The sequence below is a fragment of the Phasianus colchicus genome, chromosome 28, assembly GCF_987193195.1.
Source record: "Phasianus colchicus chromosome 28, bPhaCol1.hap1.1, whole genome shotgun sequence".
NCBI lineage: Eukaryota > Metazoa > Chordata > Aves > Galliformes > Phasianidae > Phasianus > Phasianus colchicus.
Genome location: NC_143463.1, coordinates 2,733,188 through 2,752,667, shown reverse-complemented (window position 1 = coordinate 2,752,667; position 19,480 = coordinate 2,733,188). Strand labels below are relative to the sequence as shown.

Sequence of the window (19,480 nt, the reverse complement as noted above, 5' to 3'; positions counted from 1 at the left end):
CCTGCGTGTCCCTGTTCCCTCCCATTTTGCTCAGTGAAAGAGCTCAAAGCCTCTGTGTGCACTCCTGCCCCCCCCCCAGGACCCTCCCTGTGATTTTCCCCCCACCCCAGAGCAGTATTTGCTTCCAGGTCCTGACCTGTGGCCGGAGTGTGTCTGTGTCACGGCAAGCCACAAAATAACTTTACTGTGCCATACTCTGCAGCTTAACGATGCAGTTGCTTCAACAACAGCTTCTCAAAGGGAAAAGGGGTGTGGGGTTGGGAGCGTTAAAACTACAGAATCCTCTTTGCTGCATCTGAGACCAAACACCTGTTGGGGAATGGGATCGCTGCTGGGACTCCTCAGCTCCCCACTCTGCAGCCATCAGGAGGAGGGGATGGGGTGGAGGGAGGGGAGTCTGGAGGCAGCTGAGGAGCTCCAGCCACGAGTCCCAGGCAGTCTGCAGGACCTGGAGCTGTGGGACGAAGGGGTGGGCTGGCTGGGGAGGAGAAATGCTGTGGTCTCAGTGCTGCAGTGGGTGAGGCAGAGTCGGGCCCGTGTCCTCGTGAAAGCTGGACAGAAATGGATCTGCTGAGCCCTGAAGGATTGAAGGGAGAGGAGGAACACCATGCTTCTGTCAAGGAGGTGCAAGGAATATCCCGGTCCGGGTGCTGGTTTGCGTGTGCTGCTGGATCCCCATATCCACTGACGGGGCTGGGAGGAAGGGGGGAAGGCTGGGAGGACGGGGAGGAGCACCAGGCTACCAGGCTGGAGTTCGAGCTGCTCAGCCCCGTTCACAGCTTCTGGATCTTCTCAGCTATAACGACGGGGTTCTCCTTCCGGATCTTCTCAGCAGCTTCTGCCTTGTAGTCATAGGGGCAGGCGTGCATGTCTGAGTATCGGTGAATGGCACAGAACAGATTCCCACAGCGACAGTCGAAGCCTACAGGGAAGGAGAGCAGAGACAAAGCCATGGTAGTCCCCATCCAGCAATAGGATGGCAGCAGAGCCCTCTCCTGCTACACCACCAAACTCCACTAATGCAGGAAGAGCTCAGAGCAGTGAGCTCTGCACCCAGATTCCTAACCCGGGCTGCAGCCTGAGCTGGGGCAGCACAGCAGCAGCACCTGGGCTGAAAGGCAGCGAGCCAGCAAACAAAACCTTCCTTCACCTCATCAACACTGCTTTCAAGTTATTTAGGTCTTAAAAGTTCATAATTGAGTCACTGTGCTCATAGACAGCACTATTGTTGAAAAGTTTCTGCCAACGTTGGGAAACTGAGGCACGGAGAGGGGGAGGGCTGTGCTGCAGGACAGCAGCTCAGCTCCCCACTGCAGAGGCAATGAACCACACTCCTCTCCGTAGCAACCACGGGCTGTGAAGACCACAAACACAATGCTGTATCACATCTATTTGAGAAAACCCATTTTATCCTAAATGCTCTAAATTTACATGAATTCTCTGCAAGCAGATTCCTACTGGAAAATAATCCTCCCATCGGGTGTGCAGAAGGAAGGGTGCAGAGCCTCCCTTCCTTGCCCACAATCCCAGCCTTATAAACCTGCACTTATTCTATGGTAGTGCCCCAGAATCTCCAAGCCAGCTCAGGTAGCAGAATGCCAGGTGCTGGGCAAACCTTCTGGGGCTGGCTCTGCCAAAGCAGTGTGCATCTATGGAGGCAGAAAAGCAGAGTGTGCTGCTAGGACTGCGTGACCTGCAGAGCACCATGGATAACTAAATGCCAAGAGTTAATTTAGAGGAACAATGTTTTTATATTAACAAGCCCTGGCCAAGGTAGTTGCCTCACTAATTTCCTTTCCACAGTTTAGTTCTCCCACTGATCCCTGCTCCCATCACAGCGCCCCTCAAGCTTTACAGACTCAACGAAGAGCACTACCTGAGAGCTCCCTGCTTTCAGAAAGCTAATGGCACAAGACAAGCAACCCTAACAAACAGGATGAATCCTGGAGTGGGATTTCAGTTTGGGTCTGATTCACTTCACGTCAGCAGTACCAAGGCTTTACTGCTGCCTTGAATAGGAGTACAATTGGATCTACAGCGAACACTGCCTGCGTTTCTGCAAACAGCTTCTGCCAAGGAGCAGAAATAACCCGAGAGGCACTGCTCCATGCACTTCTGCAACCCTGAATTCAAGGGCTGACATGGAGAGCTGCAGTCAATCCCCTTCCCATCTGCACGGCTTGCAGACCCGAAGCACTTTTTGGAGGGGTACCCCCATGCACTGAGCCACGCCAGCCCTCTGAGCTCAGGCAGTAGTGCAGCACGAGGCGATCTGTTTGCAGACAGCTGGGGCTGCACACAGGCCTCCCCCTGGTCAGGGTCTCACCAGTCAGCCCAATTTTCTTCCGGCACGTGAAGCAGCGATTCTTCTTCTGTTTCGGTTTCTCCGGAGAAGTTTTGTCCTCAGCTGCACTCTGTGATGTTTCAAGGAGTGCACCTGAACCAAAGACCAGAGTTCAGTTACTTTGATAAACTAAGAGACACATCATTTTACTCCTCCAGCTGCTTGACCGTGGGTCTGTGCCAGACAACACCTCTGCATGCACGCTGCCATAACCCAAGTTAACAGCCTGCAGACATCAGACCCCAAACTGAGACTTGTCTTCTTCCACTGAGACCTACACCTCACACAGCTTCATGTTTTTCTCCCTATGTCCATTCCCCACGTCCACAGCTCAGAAACACCAACAAGACACTAAAGTTTAGCTAAGGCATCCATAAGGTACAGCTCTCTCCTGCTGAAGAAAGTTAATGCTAAGTAGAATTATCTGGTGCTTGCCACAGGTTAAGAATGCACAGGGATAGCCAGCTTAGTTGGTGTAAACATCTGAGCCTGGAATAAAAAAAAAAATAAAAATTAACCCCTTCCAAGTAATGCAAGTAATTGTTTTTGTTGACTCTTATGTAAGTGTTCCTCATATGTAGGTCTCAGAATGCTTTGCACAGATACTCATCGCTGTCTCTAATCTACTGAAAGGAAAACTGAGCTCTGAAAGCCAGACTGCTGAAGGTCACTGATTTCCTACAGCACCTCAGCAGGCTGGAGACAACAGGAGGGAGACCTGCAGCTGCTGGAAGATACACACCTGCAGCATGCTGAAACCTGGCTTTGTGGATCCAGCCTGGAACCTCCTGTCATTCCACTAACAGAAAAGAGGGGCAGGCTCTTTCAAGTCTCTTTCACTATCATGCCTGCTGCTCAAAACAACTTGCTAGATGGGTGTCACCTCATCTCGTGCAAAAGCCAAACCAACCAGTCTACCTGATGAGGAAGATGCTGGGGTGGCCTCTTCTGTCTTGGCGAGCCCTTCTGTCTCACTGCTGCCTTCTTCTCTGGATATGCTCATGGCTGTCATCTGGTGGGTCACAGGAGTCTGAGCACTGTGAGCATGCATGACAGATAAACAAAGCAAAGAGCAAACATAAATATTGCACTTTGAGGAACAGTTACACAGGAGGGATCTTCAGCCCATCGTTAGTTTTGTTATACTCGGATGGAGCTCAGGACTACAGCAGGCCTGGACCCCTTGGAAGCTGGGATCAAAGTTCTTTATAGACACCAACAGAATGAATGTGTGATGACTTCAGTTTCCTTTTCTACCCAATTACATCCTAAAGCCAACAGCCCATCCAAACAAGTCCAGGACCAGGGGAACAGTTATGAGTCATGACTGCAAAATGATGGGAGAGATAAGTAGTGTGCTCCTCTCTGTCAACCATGGCTGAGATCCCTAATGCAGCTCTTGCAGCTTCCAGACTGGATCACCACCAGATGCTTTCTCTTACAACTGAGTCAAAATGGAGCAAGTGAACACAGCTGTGGACAGAGCAGGTGCCCCAGCTGTAAGAGAACCAGCTTCCTACAGGGTTTTAGTTTACCTCCAAACTGTGGCACTTGCCTCTCAATCAGTCATTACCATCAGGGACACCTCAATCTTCCAGTTAAACCAGGATCGCAGTAAACTGTGCCTGACCCAGCCTGTTTTACAGACCCCCTTGGCCATGCAAAGGATGAAAGCCTGTCCCTTGTGTCCTAGGGCTGGTTGCAGCACAGCTGCAGGTACACCCACAGAACATGCCCTCACCTGGCTTTTGCATCCTCAGGTGTGGAGTCCTCCTCTGCTCGCTGCCCTGCAATGGAGTCTGATGCCACAGGGCTGCTGCTGGGACTGCTGGCTGCTAAGAGACAAGAGCACAATCTTGGTGAAGCCTTAGAAATGTTAGGATGGAAAGAGCACCCCTTCTGCACGCTTAGCTGCTCCCCATGCAGTGACAGGTTGGCTGTGTTCATTACAAAACAAACTTTTTTTATTTCATTGCTTTTGCTTTCAACCTTACAGAGAAAACTGTGCAAACTCAAGTCCAAAGTCTTCCCCAGAAATGATTTATTTGGAGGGACCTGACATGATTTCTAGCAGTCACACAGCTCAGGGAGCAGGTTACAGCTAAAAGTTTGTGCCACTGTTAGAGCAGGTGACGTTTTACAGTTTACTGGAAGGTGCTTCACAAATAGCTGCCACTGGGAAGAAATCAACAGACCCTCTTACAGGGAACAAAGATTTCCTGGAGGGATTAAATCTGATGGTGACCAAACCAGCACCATGCTCTAAGGCAGTCAGAGGCACTCATTCAACACAGATTTCTTGGACAAAAATCCTCTACCTGGAGGGCTTATCCGGTCACTGCTCTGCTGCCTCTGTAGAAATTCCTTGTAGCAAACAGAGCACATCCCGTTGGTGCGTGGGCTGCCATAGAACCCGCAGCCAGTGGTGCACAGCAGAGGCACCTGGGTTTGGTTCGTCTCCTGAGCCATCCTTTCTCCTCCAAGGTGCCAAACTACAAAGGGGAATAAAAATGAGACAGCTGTTACACTCAGAGAACTCGACCGCCGTGTGCTGCAGGAAGGAGCACAAAGCATCCCCAGAATGGATCCTGCACTCACAGCACAATGCAACCCGAGTCCCTCGAGATAAGAGACACAGGTGGCTTGTAAGCAGCGATGGGATCCACAACCTGGCTGCCACAAAGCCTGGAAGGTCAACGGGACCTCACACCACAGAGCCTGCCGCACTCACTGGAGGAGAGGCTCACGTAAGACCTGAATTATCCACTCTAAACATAACAAGAAGTGCCATCGCAGCATGACTAATGACTCCTGCAAACACTGAAGCAACAAATGCAGGTCAAACGGCCAGCATTCAGGTTAATTAGTTACCATCTGCACCCGGCGGCGCTGTTTTCATGACAAGACAGCTTTAATTTTTTCAGTTTTCAGAGGCTGATGCAAGCGATTCAAAGGGAAATCTCAATTCTGACATATTTAAGTGCTCCCTGACACGTGCTGGAGGATGAGGGGAACCAGACACTGCTATATTTAGGTTGGAGGTCAGAATAAGGCTTCTCTCCAGCTGCGAGGGGAGCTCTGAAATACCTTCCCAGGAGAAGCCTACTTACAAAATGCATCTTACTCTTAGGATCACACACAGCAAACCCAGGAGCTGACCCTTGCGTAGTATTTATGTGGCCACACTGCACTGCACCCTTCCAACCATAACAGTAACTCCTGGCAACAAAAAAAACACCAATTCAGGAGACAAAAACATTCAGCACCATCCGTAGCTGATCTATTCTGCAGACAAGACTCTGCTTCCAGGGCAGCACTGCCCAGCACACCAACACTGCGGGCTGACAGCAGACGAAAGGAGCAGAGCAGCAGCATGAACCCTTCCAGCTGCACAACAAGAGCCCTGCAGTGAGGATTTCCCCCCTCCCACGTTTCCTCAGGAAGTGGAGCAAGTCAGCTCCCTCATCCCAGTCCCTCTGTGTGAACAATGTGGCTGTGGCCAGCTCTGATAGGGAACAAAGGGATGTTCACAGGTGGCTCAGAAGGCGCACGGGGTTCCTCCTTTTCCAAGCACAGCAGACACGGCCTCACAGCTGGCTCTGCTCTCTTTCACACTCCTGGAAAACTTGCTCTGCCAAGGGAATGAAGCGATGGGAACATGAGAAATAACCCCCTCCCCAGGAGTGCTCCTGAGGGAAGGAAGGGAATCAGTTCCGGGTTCTTCCTCCCTGTCCTCAGCTGGGTGACAGGAACCAGAGCTCTGCACTTGGGGTTTCCCCTGCAGAGCCCAGATTGGTGCTCCTGCTACCAGACCCGGAGTTCCTCCATTGAACTGACCTCTCCTTTGGCCCAAGCAGCCACAGGAGCCTGCACCACACCCAGCTCCCCTGGACTGGGGGCAAAAGCTGAAAGGCAGAATCCCCATTCCTGCATCCAGGTGACCACCTATTGCCTGACTTTCTGAAATTGTTTCTCATTTTGAGGGGCCCTAGAGACAGAAATGGAAGATTGCTGCTACACTGGATGAGTTCAGCTATCCCTGAGCCAGCAGTTCACCCACAGGCGCCAAGCAGCACAGAGCCCTACTGCCAAACCTGATGAATCACAGAATGGTTTGAGTCGGAAAGGACCTCTAAAGACCATCTGCACTGAGCAGGGACACCCACAGCTCCAACAAGGGCTCAGTGCCCTGACATTGGGTATCTGAAGGATGGGACATCCACCACCCCTCTGGGCAGCCTGTGCCAGTGCTTCATCACTCATACTGTAAAGAACTTCCTTACATCAAGTCTAAGACTCCTCTCTTTTAGTTTGAAGCCATTTCCCCGTGTCCTATCACACAGACCCTGCTAACTAGTCCATCCTCTTGTTTCTTACAGCCCCTACAGGTACTGAGAGGCTCTCAGCTCTCCCAGAGCCTTCTCTCCTGCAGGCTGCACAGCCCCAGCTCTCAGCCTGTCCTCAGCCCACAGGAAGCTGTTCCATCCCCAAGAACCTTCCTGTAGCACTCCTCTGGTCCCACTCCAACAGGCCCGCATCCCTCCTGTACTGAGCACCCCACATCTGGACGCAGTGCTCCAGCTGAGGTCTCACAGCACAGGTCAGATCCCCTCCCTCACCCGCTGCCCACGTTGCTTTGGACGCAGCCAAAGATCCAGCTGGCTTTAAGGCCGCGAGGGCACAGAGTGCTGGCTCACGTCCAGGCCTCCACCTCCAAGAAAAACTGCACCCGAGGGGGAGAGAGCTGACCTCGTCCCCTCCGGCTGCTCCATCAGAGAGGCAGCCTGGAGGCAGCGCCAGGCAGGGAAACTCGCTAACACCGCTGCGTCCACTCACCACCAGTGGAGCCTTCTGTCCCTTCTGTCCTCCGCTCCGCTCAGCGAGCCGCGCTCAGGGCAGCCCCAGGCAGCGGCCCCACCGCCGAGCCTCTCTCTCCCCGTCCGCAGGCTGCTCCGAGCTGCCCGCGGCTTGGCAGGCCGACGCTGTGCTGAGACCCCACCTGAAAGAAAAACCCCAAATCCACATCACGGTCACGGCACCCCAAACCCAATCCGAGGCCGCAGTGCCCGGGGCTCCGCTGGACGCCGGCCGTGCGGCTCCGGCCGTGGGGAGGCCGGGCGGGGCGGTGGGAGCACGCCCCGATCCCCTCGGCCCGGCCGGCCCCGGTTCCGAGCGCGGCTCGAGGCCGGCCCGGAGCGCCCCCCCCCCCCCACGCCGCAGCGGGGCGCCCGCTCCCGGCGAGCCGTAAAAATCGAGGCCGAGGCTTTGAGGCCTACACGGAGGCCGCGCGTCGGGGCGGAGCAGGCCGCACTCACCGGAGCTGGCGGGCGGCCGCCGGGCCAGGCCGGGCCGGGCCGGGCCGGGCCGGGGGCGGCCGCCGGGAGGCTCAGGCGGGCGGCGGGCAGGGCGAGCGGCCGGGAAACATGGCGGAACGAGGCGGCGGGACCGCGGCCCCCGAGCGCCCTCCCCCGGGGAGGGCCCGGCCGGGCGGGACGGGGCGGGAGGGGAGGGCCGGGGACCCCCGGGCGGAGGGTCTGGGCGCGGGGTGAGCGCTGCGCGGAGGCAGCCCGCTGTAGGGGCTGCTCGCTGCGGGGGACGCAGCCGGCTCTATAGGGACGGGCACGGAGCCGCCCCCGTCCTGGAGATGGGGGCTGTGACACGGCCGGGGCTCCAGGGAGCGGATCGGGGATCTCCTGCTATGGGGCCGGGACCCTCATTTCCTACAGCTTGAGTGTGCCAGCCCCATAAGCTGTAGGAGCTGGGGTTCCTCAGCCGTAGGGATCTCCTCCCGCTGCTATAGGGGCTGGGGCATTGGCTGTAGGGGAGGGGAGTGAGGGTCAGCCCTGCAGGGAAGGGCTGGTGATGCCGTGCCCTTGTCCAGGTATAGGGCCAGAACACGGTGCCTGAGCTATGGACAGGGGGAGAGCCCGTGCTGCTCCTTAATGAGCTGCACGGAGCTCTGGCAGTCTCCAGCTGCAGCCTGCGGATCATCCCTGCTGCTCTTCTCTGAGCCACATTTGGGTATTGTCACAACGTGAACCCCTGTGCATTTGTGCTGTGACGCAGGGTTAATACAAAGTTTATTTGTTCCCAAACAGGCCAAGGAGCTGCTGGCCAGTGGACAAAAAAGGACGTTGGGGTGCTCTGAAGAGCAGCACATGCTGCAGAGCCATGCTTCATCACACAGTGAGGCGCAGGCCAAGGAGCAACAAGCACCAGCTGCCACCAAGCTCTCTGACTTTGTCCAACACCAGCTCCCAGGTCTTGTTCTGCTTCCTCATGAAAAGAAAGAGCACTGGAGCAGGTGAGCTCTTCCCTCTGCTGTGTCGGACAACGGCGGTCACGCTGCTCCTTAATGAGCTACACAGAGCTCTGGCAGTCTCCAGATCTGCAGCCTGCAGATCATCCCTGCTGCTCTTCTCTGAACCACATTTGGGTATTGTCACAACATGATATCGCAAGGTTTGTCTGTCTGTGAGGCTGTGCCCAGGGTGCAGCTCCTTCCTGACAGTGCTCTCCTGTTCCTGACTTTGTGGGTGCCTCCTGTGGGTGGACCTGGATAAATCCCTGGCCAAGGGTGCAGGCAAGCAGCAGGAACCCTTGAGAAGACACCGCTAAGCTCAGAGGGATGTTCATCTTCCCTCCTTCTCCCTGTCCCAGGAACTATTAAAACATTTGTGGGTTAGCCCTAATTGGCGTGCTGGTTCAGGGTTACTGCATCTCTTCAGTTTACCAAAGCCAAGCTTTGCCCTGGGGATGCTCACAGGGCTCTGAGGAGGCACCTTATGGGGCCGTTTCCAGCCTACAAAGGCATCTTGGTGCTGTTTGATTTATTTGCTGGCACAACACAGGCTGAAGGACTGAACAAGTCATTCTCTGGCTCCTGTGCAAGGGTTCTGGTGTCCTCAGGCCGCTGCATCACAGCACAGGTGTGAATCCAGCACCCCTGGACAGCCCTTCCAGAGCAAGAGTTCGTGCTGGGTGCCTGCAGGAGCCTCCATCCCCACTGAAAGACGCTGGGGCGAGCAGCACCAGGCACCCTCCTGCTGGGACGGGCACGGATGGGTGACACCCAGAGCAGCAGCCTGAGCCCACCCAGCTACTGGGGGAGCTGGGACAGGGGACTGGTGGAGGCCACGAGCGCAGCGAGGTAGCCACCAGGTGGCACCAGGCTCCCGCTCACCCCTTCCATCTCCATACCCTCCTGCTCTCCCCCATCGCCCCTCTTACAGCCTGGGGTGCGAGCTGGGGGCCTCGGAGGGATCGTAAGGGCACCTTGAGCAGAGCCGTGAGGCATTTCCCCAGTATGCCGACCCAGCCTGGGTCTGTGCCCTCCCTGTCCCGCTCTCCTCTGTCCCCAGACGTGCTGTGGTCACTGCTGTGGTCTTGCTGCTGCTGGAGCATCCTCGCCTCCCACCTGGAGCCCATCCCTGCTCGCAGTGGGGCTGCAGTCAGCCCCCTCCAAGGCCAATCTCTGGGTTATCTAATGCCTGTCACACAGCACATAAATGTCACTCCACCTGGGGGAGCAAGGCGTGCAGGCAGGGGAGAGCTGTGAGAGAAGGGGCAGGAGAACCAGGAGCAAAACAGTATTGATTGCTAGCCAATTATCCCTGTTATCAAAGCAGCACAATTAAAGGATGAGGACAGATTTCCAAGCCTTTCCAGCTTGACCGTGCATACAGAAAGCACGCACGCAAGTGCTTACAGCTGCACATGCGTGGCCCCTGCACACACACACACACACAAAAACCCGTGTGTGTGTATCCTCTGCTCGGCAGTGCCTGCTGAGCTTGTTTTCCCAGCAGAGTTAATCTCCACGGCCCGCTTTCTGTGCAGCAAGATGTGCTTCCATCTGGCTCCTGCTGAGCTCAGGAGGCAGCGGCAAAGTTCTGCCTGTCCAGGAGCTGCGGCCGTGGCACTGTGGCCCTTTTGCTCTTTTCTCTCCCCCTTTCCCACCATCAAGTGCTGCACCCCAGGGCTCTCCCAGGCTGTCAGTAAAACAGGGCTCAGTTTCCCCAGCCCTTTGTGGGATGGCCGTGAGGGGGGAACGCAGCTCTGCTCCCATCCCGTCTGGAGGGAAGTGTTGGGGAGCACTAAATGTAAGCAGGGACCAAACCACAGCTCAAAACGCCTGCAGAGGACTGGTGCAGCAGCGTGCATTGCTGAGGAGAATGCACTCAGCTTGTGCCCACAGACCAGGGGTGCTGCATCCCAAAATGAGGAGCGGGACCCTCCCCAACCCCCTGCCCAGTGCATCCCCACTGCCTGCTGTGCTGCTCCCATCTCCCCCAGCTAACACATTGACCCAGAGCCACGCCAGCCCCTCGCCTCAGTGACACACATCTGGTGAAGAAAAGAGGGGGGAGAAGGCATCCAAACCCTCTCAATATGTTCCGTGGCTCAGAAACCCCTCTGTGATCCACCACCTTCTCCTCATCCGCTGTGCACAAAGCGCTCCCCGGGGCGCCCGGGAGGAAAGAGAGGACGCAGGAGCCTTTTCACAAGCTGCTCTTTGGTTGCAAACTGCTTAATTTCCTGAACAGAACGATATATTTTTGTTGTTGTTGTTGTGATGGAAGGATGGCACTTTTTGGGGGCTATTCATCGGTCGCCACAGCAACGGGGCTCCAGCAATGGGCAGCCGAGATTGCGGGCGATTAGAGACAACATGTAAAAGGTGGGAGACGCGGGGCACCTCGCGAACGGCCTCTTCCCAAATGACTCCAATTATCCTCATTATTTTCCCCGGCCCATTCTCTTCCCCAGTCTGCAGGAGATGTCATCGTTATATAAACACGGGAGGAGCGGAGAGCTGGGCGGATGGAGGAGCGGTGCCTTCTGGTGGGGGCTGACCTGGAAAACTCGTGGTATGGAGGATGAGACCCTCCAGAAGGAGCTGAGGGGCTGTGAGCAGCTTCTTGCGACTCTATTACTCCTTGCTGGAGGGGTACAGGGAGCCCGTGGTGCATCACTGCCATTTTGGGGGTAAAACAGAGGGAAATGGTTCACTGAAGCTGAAGCAGCCCGGTGCTGGGGCTTCCTGCAGTCCGTGGGGCTGCGCCGAAGCACGGCGGCCATAAAACTTTAATGCAGCCTGAAATATTCATGGCACTTTCGATGCCGACACGGAAATCTCACCAAACGGCCCTGAATATTTCATGGGTGGCCACGTGTTGGGATGCCGGGGGAGCTCCTGTGCCAGGGACACCCCAACCTCAGCCCCTCCATGGGTCAGAGCCGTCCCTGCTCCTTGGCCAAGGCAAGGCTGGAAGTTGTCACCTCCTGCGGGTGATGGGAGCCACCCAGGGCGAAGAGGACTTCCACAAGGCATGAGGATGCCCCTCACATTTGGTGCCAGGAGGTGACCACAGTGTGGTACCCAGCTCAGATCCCCATCTCCTTTGTCTGCCTGTGTCACCCATGAGGTGCTCCCAGCCTGCTCAGGTCCCCAGAGCTCGCAGTGCTGGGGACAACGAGGGCACCCTGCCTTGGCCGGGGTGTGGAGCAGACCCAGGCCCTGTGTGGGGACAGAGCCTGAGCCCGCAGAGCAGGGCAGGAGCTGCATCCACTGCTGTGCTTTGCTTTTGGGAGGATGCTGAGGCCACCAAGAATGGTGTCACCCCCCCCCCAGAGCGTTACATGAGGGATGGAAGGGGATCGAGCACCCACTGCACAGACTGCAGCCCCAGCTGCAGCACTGCCATCACCATCCCCCCCCAGCCAGTGTCACATCAAATGTGAGAGGCTGACAGCTCCGGGCTGTGACACTGGTGACATTGTGGGCACATCCACCATTGATTGATCCCTGCTCAGCACCTCGGATGGGATGCTCACCCCAATCCCCCCTTTGCTGCCCATTTGGGGTCACTTGGCTCTCTAGGAGCATTCCTTTGGGACCACTGTCCCCCGTGTTCCCACCCCGTGTTTAGGGTTCAGTGTGCCCCCAGTGCCTTCATCCCACAGCCCTGGGGGAGAAAGAGGAGGAGGAGGAAGAGGAGGAAGGTGGAGACGCACCCGCAAGGGCAGAGCTGGGGGACGGGGTGGGAGAAGGAGTTAATTCCTACACCAAAAAGCTCTTTGCTGGCGTCTCAGCTCTAATGGAAGAATCGTGTCGGATTAGCGGGCGGGGGGCGAGGAGCAGAGCGGGAGCCCAGCGTGCTGGGAGAGGCTGGGGAAGCCATGCGGAATGGCAGATCTGGGCCACTGTGCCAGCGCCGGGGGGGACGAGCCGTGATGGGGACTGCCGCTCCTCCTGTCCCCCCCGGCTGCGTGGTGTGGGGATGGGGAGGGCTTTTGTTCCCCATCTCGCTTTCTAGGTTTGGTTGGTGCTGCTCCCCATCCTTCTGCAGCACCCATCCTTCTGCATCATCTGTCCTTCTGCAGCATTACCTTTCTGCAGCACCCATCCTCCTCCAGCACCCCATCCCCTCTGCGTGACCCATCCTTGCACAGCACCCATACTTCTCCAGCACCCATCTGCAGCACCCATCCCTCCGCATCACCCATCCTCCAGCAGCACCCATCCTTCTACATTACCCATCCTTGCACAGCACCCATACTTCTCCAGCACCCTTCTGCAGCACCCCTCTGCATGACTGAACCTTGTGCAGCACCCATACTCTTCCAGCATCCTCCTGCAGCACCCATCCCTCTGCAGCACCCATCTGCAGCACCCGTCCTCCTGCAGCACCCATCCCTCTGCATCACCCATCTGCAGCACCCATCTGCAGCACTCATCTGCAGCACCCATCCTCCTGCAGCACCCATCCCTCTGCAGCACCCATCTGCAGCACCCATCTGCAGCACCCATCCTCCTGCAGCATCCAACTTGCAGCACCCATCCCCGTAACCTTTCCCAGCACCCATCCTGCAGCACCCACCCTTCCCCACAACACCATCCCCACAGAGCTGTATTTCCTCCCTTCCTCCCAGCCCGGACAACACGAAGTTCACAGCATAGGAAACCCCAAACCCCATCACTTATGGGGCCATCTCCCCACACCTCTCCTCTCCGCTCGCTGCAATCCAACCGCAGCGCTGGGCTGCCAGAAAGTGGGTCAGGCACATTGGACACCGTGCGTTCACCACCCCGTTCCCATCCTTATCACAGCCCTCACAGTAAATAAACCTGCTGGTCTCCCCAGCAACGCACCACAATGGGAGCAGAGTCCAAGGCGAGCCCAGACTGAAGGGAAGAGTCAGGCTGACAGCGGGGCCAGAACCCCAAAGCCTTCAGTGTGGGGCTGGGAATGGGGTCTGCCCCATAGCTGGGGCCGTGTCCCTCCCTGTTAGCGTGGTTGGAGGGTTTGGGGCAACATCCTGGCAAAGCTGCATGGGTTTGGGGGATGTGTTGGTGTAGCTGGAGGAGTTTGGGACACGTGTTAATATGGTTGGAGGGTTTGGGGAACAAGGGAGCATGGTTGGAGGGCTTTGGGGCTGGTGTTAGTGTAGCTGGAAGGGGCTTTGGGGGTGGTGTTTGTGTGGTTGGAGGGGTTTAGGGCATGTGATATCGTGGTTGGAGGGCTTTGGGGCTGGTGTTTGTGTGGTTGGAGGGGTTTAGGGCACATGTGAGAGTGCTTGGGGCACATTATCGTAATTGGAGGGGTTTGGGGATGGTGTTAACATGGTTGGAGGGGTTTGGGGCACATTTTAGGGTGTGACACCAGGAAGGGAGCAGCATCACCCTTGGTTCAGGTAAATGGAGATGGGTTTTCCCTATGGGATGCTGCGGTGCCTTTGGACCGGTGGAAGCCCTCTGTGAGCTGCTCCATAATGAGGGGGTCCACTGATCCCCTCATTATGGGGAGTGCTGCCCCACTGATCCCTTTGGGGTCCCGTACATCACTGCACACCCCCAACCCTTGGCCGTTTTGGAGGCATCTGGAGGCTGATGAGCACAACCACATGCCAAGCTCTTCTCCAGGACCCACCAACCCACAAAGCCCCCACCCCTGGGTTGGGGGGGGTCTCACCCAAATCCCCACTGAGCGTCACCACAGCCGTCCCCATCCACACTGACCCCCCTCCCAACCCCACGCGGGGCTCAGCCCTTTGTTTTGTTCCTTCCTATTATTTAATGCTCCTCTCCTCACTTGCACTTCGGGGCTAAGCCCTGCGCTCCGCTAAGCCGCGATCGCATTAAGGGAACGCAGAGGAAAAGGGTTTCTCACCATAAGCTGCTTGCGGTAACGGAGATGGATTTAGGGGAAACCACTGCCAGAGGGATAGTGGGGCCAAAATACAGCCTGATGGGGATGAAAAATGAGGATGTGGGATGGGGGAGCTCAGGGATCGCCCCATTTCCAGCCCCTGATGCAGAGTGGGGCCGGTTTGCTGGTGGGATGGAGCTGGGAGCGGGCGGCTCACCTGCGCCCCGGCCCTATTAAGGGCTAAATCCACACGCGTGGCTTTTTCCAGAGCGGCGGCCAAAAAGGTGCTTATGGGGTGGGGTGGGGGGGGGGAGGAAAGGAGCTGCCAAGCCTTAATTAGGGGCGCTCAGCAGTGCAGTGTGCTAATGACTGACCTTTCCCCTCCGGTCGAACCTGTAGTGAGTGGGACGGGAGGACGGGGCTGTTTGTGTTGAATGGCCAAAAACGGCCCTTTCCTCCCCAAATCGGGGCTGGGTTTGGGTAATGTCTCAAAATAGGAGCTGCTGGGTGCTCGGCAGCCCTACATCCCTCCATGGCCACATGGCAGAACCCCCACGTCTCCCCCATCCCTGCCCCTCTCCCCCATTTTGGAAAGGGGATCCCCACACTTTCCTGCCGTGCTCCTCCCCTCTCCCTCTCTCCGCATTAACTTTGGCCGCGAGCTTTTCCCACTGACCCACTGATCTTTCCTATTTTGGTCCCAGGAATTAAGGGATTGTTGGGATTAACGGCGCTAAACCCCCGATCGGCTCTGCCATGGGACCAACATAGCAGCAGCCCCAATGGCAGCTCACCCACACGGGGCTGCCCCGCTGCTGTCCCCATCACCGCCTCCATTTGGGGTCCAAGTTCCATCATCCCTGTCCCCATCACCATCCCCACTGTCATACCCATTTAGGACTGCAGTTCCACCATCCCTGTCCCCATCACTGTCCCCATTTGGGATTGGGGTTTCCCCAACCCTGTTTCCCCATTGCTGTTCCCATTTGGGAGCTGAATTCCACTCTTCCTGTCCACAACTCTGTCCACTTTCGGGGTTCAAGTTCCGCCATCCCTGCTCTCATTGCCATACCCATTTAGGACTGCAGTTCCACCATCCCTGTCCCCATCACTGTCCCCATTTGGGATTAGGGATCCCCCAACCCTGTGTCCCCATTGCTGTTCCCATTTGGGACACAGGTCCCATTGTCCCTATCCTTACCTCTGTCTCTATTTGAGGTCCAAATTCTGCCATCCCTGTCCCCACTGTTGTCTCCATTTGGGATCAGGGTTCCCTCATCCCTGTGTCCCCATCACTGTTCCCATTCAAGACCATGATTTCATTATCCCTGTCCCCTTTGCTATCCCCATTTGGGAGCAGAGTTCCCCCTTCCCTGTCCCCATGACTCTCCCCATTTGGGACCCGGGTTCCACCATCTCTGTCTCCATCACCATCCCCATTTGGGATCCAACTTCCTCCATCCCTTTCCCCATCACTGTCCCCACTTTGGACTCAGGTTCCACCATCCCTGTCCACATCACCATCCACATTTGGGACTGGGGTTCTGCCATCCCTGTTTCCCCATCCCTGTCCCTGCCGGATCCCTTTGCTGTCCCCATTTGGGACCAGGGTTCCCCCATCCTTGTCCCCATCACTGTTCCCATTTGAGACCTGGGTTATGCCATCCTCTTTGCTGTCCCCATTTGGAATGAGAATTCCCCATCCTGGTCCCCATTGCTGTCTCTATCACCATCCCCATTTGGAGTCCAGATTCCACCATCCCTGTCCCCATCATTGTCCCCATTTGGGACTGGGGATCCTCCATTCTGTGTCCCCATCCCTGTCCACATCACTGTCCCCATTTGGGATTACAGTTCCCCCATCCCTGCGTCCCCATTGCTGTCCCCATCACTGTCCTTATTTGGGACCTGGGTTCTGCCATCCCTTTCCCCATTGCTGTCCCCATTTGGGGTTGGGTTCCCCCACCTCTGTCCCCTTCACTGGGTTGGCCCCATGGGGAGGGACCACAGCATGGATGGGATGGAGGGGTTGGGCTGCAGCTCAGCAGCTCGAAGCGATGGATACGGAGGGAGGGGGAAGGAAGAGAATGGGAACAGAACCCCTTTGAAGGCATCTGGAGATTAACTCAAGGCCGAGATGGAGACTTCTGCAGCAAAACCTCATTAACAGCATGAGCGGGAGCGATGGTGGGAGGGAGGGGGGAGGAAAAATGTGGGATTCAGCAGAAAGAAGTGGGAAAAAAAAACCCCGCGCATCGCCCCGCTCTGCTTTCATCTGTCCTGGGGGGATCGGGGCGGGAGATCGGGGCTCTGATTCCATGATTCCCGTTTATCTCCTCATTACAGCACTGCAGATGATTGGGGCGGTGTGGGGAGGGGGGGCCCAAACCCCAAAGCTGTGTGTGTGGGGGGGAGGTGGGGGCAGAGGTGGTGTCCGTTGTGTGATGAGCTGAGCTGGGGCTCTGCGTTGCATCACTCGTGTCACGAGGTGGGTCAGGACTCTGCATCCCATCTCCATCTACCTGAACCAAGGGTGACGCTGCTCCCTTCCTGGTGTCACACCCAAAAATGTGCCCCAAACCCCTCCAACCATCTTAACGCCATTCCCAAACCCCTCCAACTGTCACGAGCTGTGCTGGGGCTCTGCGTTGGGGCTCAGCATCACTCCTGTCATGAGCTGTGCCAGGACTCTGCGTCCTTCACACAATGAGCTGAGTCGGGGCTCTGAGCTGCGCCGCAGTTCTGCAGTAAGGCTCAGCATCACTCGTGTCATGAGTTGCACCGGGGCTCTGCAGCGAGGCTGCGCGTCACTCGTGCCATGAGCCGCGTCGGGGCTCTGCAGCCTGATCCCACATCTCAGCATTGCTGCCCAGGCGTGGGGAGATGTCACACGGGGCAGCTGCAAGCGGAGGAACAGAGGAGATAACATCAGTGGTGAGGGCTGCCGGGAGCCAGAGCTGGGTGAAAACAAAGCAGCACCTCGGCCCACTGACCTACTTCGGGCGTCACTGCGCTGCAGGGATGGGGATGAGGGGTGGCGGCACCAGCGCTGCCTCCAATGTGGGGATGCTCGGGGACACAGCACGGCCGTGGGGTGGCACGGACCTCTAATGAGGGTTCGGTGGGTGTTAATTGCACGGGGACACCCATAGGGTGCACAGGGGGCTGGCCGCTCCTTCCCCAGCCCACCAGTGGTTTTCGATCTAATTAGCCCGGTTGCGGCTGATGAAGGGCTGGGTAATTGCAGCGGTGTTGGATGTCCCTTCTAGCAGTGCTGCGAGGCATTGCATAAGCAGAGGGCGTTACGTGAGCAGGTCAGGGCTGCCCGGGGGTCTGGTTACAGCTGGCCACGCTGGCCCCAACACAGCCCCAACCCCAAAGCAATGGGGACAGGGATGGGGGAGCTCCGGTCCCAAACGGAGATGCTCGAGCCCTGGGGATGGTGGCAGTGCGTTGGGGACCGGCTGTGTGCAGGGGTGAGGTGGGCACGGTCACGAGCACGGAGATGGCACTGCCCTCCCAGCTGCGGGGTGCCACATCCCCATACCTCCCACCCCCCAGCTCTCCCCCACCGCCCCATCCCTGTGTCCCTCCCCTGTACCGGGTGACAGCGGTGGCACCTCGCGCCGCTCCATTGCTGCTGCCTGACGTGATTGCAGTGATGGCGGTGGCTTCACTGCTCTCATTGCTCCGCTTCCCTCCTTCCTCCTCCCGCCTGGTTGGGCACACGGATGGGACACGGGGTGACAGGCGGCCCCAGTGCTCCGCTTCCAGCACACCCCACTCACATCGCACCCAGGGAGCATCCCTCTGTGCTGGCACCGAGCCGCCCCGCAACATCACCCTCATTAGGGTGCTGCCCTAACGAGGTCACCACCGTCAGCTCCATCACAGGTGGGGAAACTGAGACCCAAAGCAATGCCTGCAGCACGTGGCTGCCCTGCTGGTGTGACGGCTGTTGGTGGAGCGAGAGCGAAAATCTGCCCCGGTGCCCGGCGCAACCCAAAACTACGGGGTTGCACAAGTGCACACCACGCCTGCAGTGAGCAATGCTGCAGCCACGCAGCACCTTCAGCCCTGGGGATCCGAGTTGGAGTGGGCACTGCTGGGGGCAGAGGCTGTGCCGTGTCCTACCTGGGTGTACCGTGTCCCATCTGATGTGCCGTGTCCCCCCTGGTCGTGCCGTGTCCATCCCGGCCAGGCAGAGGGATGCTGCTCCCCTGGTGCAGGGTGGGACCCCTGTTACCCATTTCACCCCAGGACCCTGTGATGCCCTCTGGATTTGGCAGACTTTAAACCACCCGATGACCAAATCCTGGCCTTGGCCAAACCCACCTGGGCTCACTGGGTGACTTTGTTCCCAATGGGAGCAGCTGTCCCCTCCCTTTGCCCCAGCACTGAAGGGCACTGAATCTCCCCAGCACCTCTTTTCCCCCCCCCATGCCCTGGGGATGGCAGTGCTGGACCCCCCCATGGAGCAGCAGATGCACACAGGTGTGATGGCAGCAGCACCCAAAGCGGTGTCTCCTCCTTTGGGCCCTGCCCCAAACCCCCCCTGGCATGCAGGAATTCGGGATGACACCACCCAAATCCCTAATCCCTGTTTGCTCTCCTTGTGCCGCACCCATGAGAGTAGAGCTGACATCCCCCCCTGCGCCCACAGCCCTCACCACGGCCCTGGGGCTCAGCCCCACACAAAGACCCACACCGAGCTGACCCAGCCCTGCTGCAGTGCTGATCCCGTGGGCACTGCTGTGCCCTTTCATCTCCCCACGGCTCAGTTTTGGAGTGGGCCACATCCTGATAGTGCTGGGCACGTTCCCTGTGTGAGTCAGCGCCTCACAGCACCTTATGCAAAGGGAGAGGGTGTGGGGTGGGGGCATGGGATGCTATGGGGTGGGCAGCTTCGTCCCTGTGCTGTGTGCTCAGCCTGGGGGAGAGCTGGACACTGCAACAGGGGGAAACTGAGGCAACTGTGGGGAGG

The 19,480-nt window shown here is 57.4% G+C and overlaps 1 protein-coding gene and 1 long non-coding RNA gene across 3 annotated transcripts; one reads left to right on the top strand and one right to left on the bottom strand.

Annotated features, from left to right (window-relative positions):
- Positions 1-158: 158 nt before the first annotated feature.
- On the bottom strand, positions 159-7,262 carry LOC116235856 (AN1-type zinc finger protein 5-like). Of its 2 annotated transcripts, none has more exons than XM_031604294.2 (6): positions 7,181-7,262; positions 4,663-4,836; positions 4,086-4,179; positions 3,263-3,381; positions 2,327-2,437; positions 159-922 (listed from the first exon to the last, which is right to left on the bottom strand). In XM_031604294.2, the coding sequence occupies exons 2-6, from the start codon at positions 4,811-4,813 to the stop codon at positions 774-776; spliced, it is 624 nt and encodes a 207-aa protein (XP_031460154.1). In that variant the 5' UTR covers positions 4,814-4,836; positions 7,181-7,262; the 3' UTR covers positions 159-773. The 2 variants fall into 2 exon arrangements, with proteins under 2 accessions (XP_031460154.1, XP_031460155.1); XM_031604295.2 differs by having other exon boundaries at positions 4,086-4,176.
- A 591-nt stretch (positions 7,263-7,853) lies between these two features.
- On the top strand, positions 7,854-13,544 carry LOC149914727 (uncharacterized). The gene is made up of 2 exons (XR_016460236.1): positions 7,854-8,648; positions 11,114-13,544. It is a non-coding gene; the product is annotated as an uncharacterized LOC149914727 (long non-coding RNA).
- The last annotated feature ends 5,936 nt before the right edge of the window (positions 13,545-19,480 follow it).

Bases quoted from the DNA above. Each gene is read 5' to 3' on its own strand.
- LOC116235856 (XM_031604294.2), bottom strand. From the start codon at position 4,813: ATGGCTCAGGAGACGAACCAAACCCAGGTGCCTCTGCTGTGCACCACT. The intron at 4,180-4,662 runs GTAGAGGATTTT...CTTGTCTCTTAG, and splicing joins TGACCGGATAAGCCCTCCAG to CAGCCAGCAGTCCCAGCAGC. The intron at 3,382-4,085 runs GTGAGGGCATGT...GCATGCTCACAG, and splicing joins CCTGAGGATGCAAAAGCCAG to TGCTCAGACTCCTGTGACCC.